Genomic DNA, 6,902 nt, shown 5'->3' with positions numbered 1-6,902 from the left:
TGGGTGGATGGATGGATGGATGGATGAAGGCCTCTTTGGTTTTCCCACTTCCTTGCAGCACCATGTGACCTCCTTATGCTGCCATCTCTACCTCTGGCCTGTATGTGTCAGGGGCTACATTCATTCACTCATTCAGCATAGGTCCACTGAGCATCTCTGTGTAGCAAAGATACTGAAGTGACTGAGACCCCTCAACCCTGGCCCTCACAGAGCCTCAAGTCTCAGATATAAAATATACCTTGATCAGTGCTGGCAGGGTGTACAGGGGACCTGAGCTATCTGGGAGGTAATCAGGAAGAGCTTCCAGGAGGAGGTGATGTCTGAGTGCAGCAGTGTGGCACCAACAGACCTGGGTCCCCATCCTGCCCACCTCTGACAGGCTGTGTGAGGGAATCTTGAGGCATCCCTGCTTCTCACTGAGACTCAGGTTCCACACTGTCAAATGCAGCAACAATCCCAGAAAGGCCTAGAACATGGCAGCATGTGGGTAGGTAAAGGATTGGTTGGAGAAGAAGACTCCATTTGCACACACTGGTTTAATTAGCAGAGGTGGCCCCCAAGGCAGGGCCAGCACAGCTAACCTCAGCAGAGAGCACTTCAGAGTGTGATCCTCAGGCCTCTTACCATCCAGGTTCAAATCCCACCACCTACCAGTTGTGCAGTCTGGAGCTTCAAGGCTCTGTGCCTCAGTTTCCCCATCTGTGGAATGGGATATAATAGCTCCTGTCTCTCAGAGACACTGGGGGGATTAAAACAGGTAGGACACATCAGGCCTTTAGGACAAGGCCTGGCACACAGTTACCACTCAGAGAGTGCTGCTAACATGATTTTATCCTTTCTCAGAGCAGCTTCCCTGGGGGGATTCCAACAATGGCTTCCATCTGAGAACCACATTCACAGATTGATTTCCACAATTCCCTGATGCCTTCCCCTACCCCTCTCCAATTGGGAGCACTGAGCCTGGGTCACTGCCCATTGTGCACTGTGGGAGCCAGGCGGTAACCATGGCAACAGACAGTTAGAAACTGTTACCATTTATTGATTGGATTCATACTTTTTAAATCTAAAGCATTTACACGTGGCCGAGCATGGTGGCTCACGCCTGTAATCCCAGCCCTTTGGGAGGCCGAGGTGGGCAGATCATGAGGTCAAGAGATGGAGACCATCCTAGCCAACATGGTGAAACCCCATCTCTACTAAAAATACAAAAATTAGCTGGGCATGGTGGTGCGTGCCTGTAGTCCCAGCTACTCGGGAGGCTGAGGCAGGAGAATGGCTTAAACCTGGGAGGCGGAGGTTGCAGTGAGCCAAGATTGCACCATTGCGCTCCAGCCTGGTGACAGAGCAAAACTCTAAAAAAAAAAAAAAAAAAAAAAAATTTATATGCAGTAAAGCCTCACTGAATCCTCACCACAGCCCTGTCTGTGAGGCAGTCCCCTAGTCAACTGAGACTTTACAGATGAGGCCACTGAAGCTCAGAGAGGTGAAGTGATAGACCCCGGGTCACACAGCTCACACGGAGCAAAGCCAGCAGAGGCACTTGGTCTCCTGCTTGCTTACCCCTTGCATCCCACACCCTACCATTTGGTCTTCCAGCTCTTCATGCTCCTCTCAGGCCCTGGGGGAGGTGGGGACAAGGGTTCCTTCATGAATGGTGGTCTCCACCTATCTCTCAACCACCTCTCCATTCTGTACATCCCACCCCAAGGTAAGAGCTGGGCAAGTGTTGGGTGGGCGTGGACTGTCACTGTCACCTGCAGGGACTGGAACTGTGTCGTGTGGTGGCCGTGCACGTGGAGAACCTGCTCAGTGCCCGTGAGAAGCGGCTCACATTGCCCCCCAGCGAGATCACCCTGCTGTGACCCGGCTCCCAGCCCTCCAGTACCTTCTCCAGAAGATTCACTGTGTGGCCTCAGAGAAATCACTAGACCTCTCAGGATCAATGACCCCTGTAAGGGGCCAGAGCCTTGGAGGACACTAAGAGGAGACAGGAGCAACTAAAATCCCCAAGAACCCAAGAAGACCCATCCTGAATTGGGATGGAATGGCAGCATGCAGACTTGAGTCAGATAGCAGGAGGAACTTTCAAAAGTCTGGCCCATGGTGCAGTGGAGCAGAAGGCAGGACCATGAGGCCTCCTGCCATGTACCCATTGCAGACCCTGCCCCTAACTCCTGCCTATGGCACAGAAGCCCCACACCAGTTGCCTAGATGAACTGGACTCTGCCTTTGGTTTACTCAGGGTCTGATGTTGGAATCTGCTCCAACTCCACATCCCAGCACCTACATGTCCTTCTAAGGGGCCCCTCCCTGTGCTGCCAGTCAGCCTGAATTTCTGGTCTTTGGTTATTTCTGTGCAAACAAAAGGTGTGCCTGGCAGCCATTTCTCCATGGAGTTGCTAAGTGGCTGGAAAACAAGCCTGAGGGAGGAGGCAGGAGTTGGAGTTACCTTAGGCCCCTGACTCACTGCCTACGAACAGACCATCCCCCACTCCTTGGGTATCCCCAACCCCAAACCCCCATCACTTGATGGGCCACACAAGTTTGAGTGGTATAAGGGAGAAATCTGGGAAAAGGCTTCTTGGAAAATGGGACATTAGCATTGAGTTTTGAAAGATAAGTAGGAGTTTGCTAAGAATAGATGGAAGAGAGCGGGATAAACATTCCAAAGAAAATCATGTTTGTTCCCTGCTGTATCTTCCATAACCTAGGAGGATGCCTAACAGAGAGTAAGCACTTAAAAAAGATTTGTCATATTAATGAAAAAATAAACGAATGAATGTTGACAGAAAGTGCTGGTGCTTTGGGGAGCTTGTGCTGGGCAGGGAACACTTGGGAATGGGAGACTAGATAGGTAGATGGGGGCATAGTTGCAAGATCCATGGCAGCAGCAATACCTAGTGTGAACGAGGCAAATACCAGGCACTGGCAGTTAATCACAGTCAAATCACTGCAAACTAGGATAAGACCTGTGAGTGGGACTTAGCTAGGGAATGAGGAGAGAGAACAACATATGCAGGGGCCCTGAGGTGCGCATTACTTGTAGCAGGATCTGAGACTGAAGAGGCGGGCCAAGACAGTTTGGATAGGGCTTCTGGGATACATTAAGAATTTAGGATTTCAGGGCCGGGCGCGGTGGCTCAAGCCTGTAATCCCAGCACTTTGGGAGGCCGAGACGGGCAGATCACGAGGTCAGGAGATCGAGACCATCCTGGCTAACACGGTGAAACCCCGTCTCTACTAAAAATACAAAAACTAGCCAGGCGAGGTGGCGGGCGCCTGTAGTCCCAGCTACTCCGGAGGCTGAGGCAGGAGAATGGCGTGAACCCGGGAGGCGGAGCTTGCAGTGAGCTGAGATCTGGCCACTGCACTCCAGTCCCGGCGACAGAGCGAGACTCCGCCTCAAAAAAAAAAAGAACTTAGGATTTCTGGGCTGGGTTCAGTGGCTCACGTCTGTAATCCTGGCACTTTGGGAGGCTGAGGCAGGCGGATTTCCTGAGCTCAGGAGTTCGAGACCGGCCTGGGCAACATAGTGAAACCCTGTTTCTACTGCAATATGAATAATATATAGGGCAGCGTGCCCCTGTAATCCCAGCTACTCAGGAAACTTAGGCAGGTGAATCGCTTGAACCCAGGAGGCAGAGGTTGCAGTGAGCCAAGATCATGCCACTGCACTCCAGCCTGGGTGACAAAGTGAGACTCCATCTCCGAAAAAAAAAAAAAAGAATTTAGGATTTCTAGGCCAGGCATGGTGACTAACACTTGTAATCCCAGCACTTTGGGAGGCTGAGGCCCATGGATCACTTGAGCTTAGGAGTTTGAGACCAGTCTGGCCAACATGGTGAAACCCTGCCTCTACTAAAGATACAAAACTTAGCCAGGCATGGTGGCATGCGCCTGTAATCCCAGCTACTCAGGAGGCTGAGACACAAGAGTCACTTGCACCCAGGAGGTGGGAGTTGCAGTGAGCCGAGATCACGCCACTGTACTTCAGCCTGGGCGACAGAGTGAGACTCGGTCTCAAAAAAAAAAAAAATTTTTAGGATTTCATTCCAACAGCCATGAGGAGCCTTCAAAGGTTTTCCAGAGAGGGAAGGGGAAGTGCAACCTGCACAGATTGTACTTTGTAAAAGCCATTCTGACCACTGAACAAAGAGTGAATGTAGGAGTTGACCGCTGCAGTGTTAGCTGGAAAACTTGTCATGGATTCTAGTGGTGGTGATGGGTGGGGAGAACTTGGGAGAAATTAGAAGTTCCAGCTGGCAGGACTAGGGGGTCAATCAGACCATCCTAGGATGGAAAGGATCAAGAAAGAGCCCCTGATAAAACTGCCACAGGACTGTCCCGTTTTTCACCACTGTCTTGGGTTGGCTTTACCCAGAAGCAGACCCCAAGGGGAGGAAAGTAAGGAACTCACCAGAAAGAGTGTGGTGTCAATCAAGTTACCACTGCACAGGGGCTGCGTCTGGCGGCTCACCTAACCCCTGGGGTTCTGCCTGCTGCGCTGATGCTCCCTCAGTATAGGGACTCCCCAAAACAGAGCACAGTGGGCTCCAGCATGAGGCAGCCCTGAGTCCTGCCCTCTGCCCCTCATACATACGTGTGAGGGGGAGGGGGTGTCAGGCTAATTATTTTTGCCCCAAAACCTTTTCCCTAGTTGAGCTAAACTGTGAGGTTCAGGAAGGGATGATGTGGCAGAATGAAAACAAGGGGGCCCTTTTGGCTTTCAGAATAGGACTGGGGCCTCCCACACAGACCATAAGCGGTTCCTTGGAAGTAGATCGTCCAGGTTGAGCCACAGTGTGAATCACCTCTTCTCTAGGTTGACAGCCCCTCCCATCCTGGACACTGCACTGGAAGCTTCCCTGTGTTCCTCCCTGACTGCTCTTGAGCTAGGACTCTCCCCTCTCTGAGCCCCAGTGAGGGACAGCACAGATTCTGGAACCAGGCAGCCTGGGTTTGAGTCATCACTAGGCCACATACTCGCTGTATGGCCTTGGGCAAGTCATTTCACCTCTCTGGGCCTGTTTCCCTATAAATACAATGGTAATAATAATGATGCCCCCCTCATTGAAGTGCTTAGACGATTAATTGGGCTAGTATATGTACAGGTCCTGGCACATAGTAAAAACTTGGGAATTTTTTTAAAAAATGTCCATTCCAGGCTGGGCGAGGTGGCTCACGCCTGTAATCCCAGCACTTTGGGAGGCCGAGGCGGGAGGATCTTGTGCCCAGGAGTTCCAAGACCAATTTGGGCAACATGGTGCTAAAAACAGAAAAATTAGCGGGGTGTGGTGGTGCATGCCTGTAGTTCCAGCTACTCAGGAGGCTGAGGTGTGGGAGGATCGCTTGAACCCAGGAGGTCGAGGTTGCAGTCAGCCGAGATAGTGACACTGCACTCCAGCCTGGGCAACGGAGGAGTAGGACGAGGACGAGGGCGAGGAGGAGACGGGTGATAAGGAACTGGCATTTCGGGTGGCGGAAACAGCCTGGGCAAAGGCCAGGAGGTGAGACACAGCATGCTTGTAGACCTGGCTTACAGGATGAGGACCGGGCCCGGGCTCAGTGTACGTGGAAAGAGGAGAGGAGGAGCCAAGGCCAGAAGGGTCTTGAAGAAAAGCTTTGAGCGCCAAATAAAGCAGGGGAACTTTATCCTGGGGAGACATGGGAGATTTTCCAGCAGAACCCCCCCATTTGTTGGAGCCCTCCAGTGCATCCTGCACGGCCACGCCTTTTTGTTTCGTTTTGGAGCTCTGTCGCCCAGACGGGAGTGCAGTGGCGCGATCTCGGCTCTCTGCAGCCTCAAGCCCCTGGGCTCAAGGGGTCCTCCCACCTCAGCCTCCCGAGGAGCTAGAACCACAGGCGCGCGCCACCACGCCCAGTTCTTTTTTTGAAATTTTATTGTAGAGATGGGGTTGCCATGTTGGCCACGCTGGTCTCGAACTCCTGGGCTCAAGTGATCCGCCCGCCCTGGTCTCGCAAAGTGCTGGGATTACAGGCGTGAGCCCCCGCGCCTGGCCACGCCTTGGCTGACTGCTTCAAAACTTTTTTGAATTGACTGTAGTCATTATCTATAGCTTAGCCTTATCCTTGCGCCCGTTTGTTTCCTGGAGTTTTCTTCCGTCGTCCCCGTAGGAGGTGCCCCCACGCCCATCTCCAGCACCAAGGAGGCTTGACGCCAACCCCAGCGCGCCCCCGCGCCCGCCGTCACCGGGACGTGACTCGTGAAACGTCCGCTCCGAGCGGCGGCGGCAGCGGCGGCAGGCTGGCTTGTACCCCGACAACGCGCGTCCGGCTTGTGCCGGACGTTCCTATCTGAGTTCAGAGCTGGGGTTGGGTGCTCTCGGTCCCGCAGTTTGAGAAGTTTTCGCGGGTTTCAGAAGTTTCCTTAGGAGTCCTAAGGGCTTTCCTCAGGCGGAGTCTCCATTCAGGCACTTATTTAGCCAACCATTTCTCCTTTAGGGGTCCTCGCTGCTCGCCCAGCCACTGATTAAGTGACGGACGCAGTAACCAAGGAGACTGCCTGATTGACACGCATGATTACCAACCGACTTCCGGAAACTCCAGTCAGGGCCTGCCCGGCGCGTGGTCCACGGCCCAATTAAAGGAGTGGAAGCGCTAAAGGGGGAGGTACGGCGCGGCCTAGGTTGTGGCGGTTCCCCGGTGATTGCGCGTTGGGGTTGAGGCGTCTGCGGGCATTCGGACGATGCCGTGACGCGGCATGGCGACACTCTTGGCAGTGTGAGCGCACCCCTGTAGAGGGAGCCCTTCGGTCCTGGAGGCGGCGCGGCGTGAAGACAGGTTGCTATTTGAGAGCGCTCCCTCGAAGCCCCTCAGCGAGTGGGGGAGGGGCGGCGGACGGCGAGCGGTCCCCGTCTGCGCTTGCGCCGGCGCCTCTGCCA

At 53.6% G+C, this 6,902-nt stretch overlaps 1 protein-coding gene across 1 annotated transcript in view; it reads left to right on the top strand.

Annotated features, from left to right (window-relative positions):
- Positions 1-2,131, top strand: part of MYO15A (myosin XVA) — a 62,581-nt gene extending 60,450 nt beyond the window's left edge. Inside the window, exon 65 of the mRNA XM_011961653.1 lies at positions 1,761-2,131. Coding sequence (XP_011817043.1) covers positions 1,761-1,862 — 102 coding nt within the window. The 3' untranslated portion in view covers positions 1,863-2,131. The remainder of the gene's footprint in view (positions 1-1,760) is intronic.
- The last annotated feature ends 4,771 nt before the right edge of the window (positions 2,132-6,902 follow it).

This window comes from Colobus angolensis, unplaced genomic scaffold (genome assembly GCF_000951035.1).
Source record: "Colobus angolensis palliatus isolate OR3802 unplaced genomic scaffold, Cang.pa_1.0 Scaffold560, whole genome shotgun sequence".
Taxonomy (NCBI): Eukaryota; Metazoa; Chordata; class Mammalia; order Primates; family Cercopithecidae; genus Colobus; species Colobus angolensis.
The sequence above is the reverse complement of the archived record's forward strand: the minus strand, read 5'-3'. Positions and strand labels throughout refer to the sequence as shown.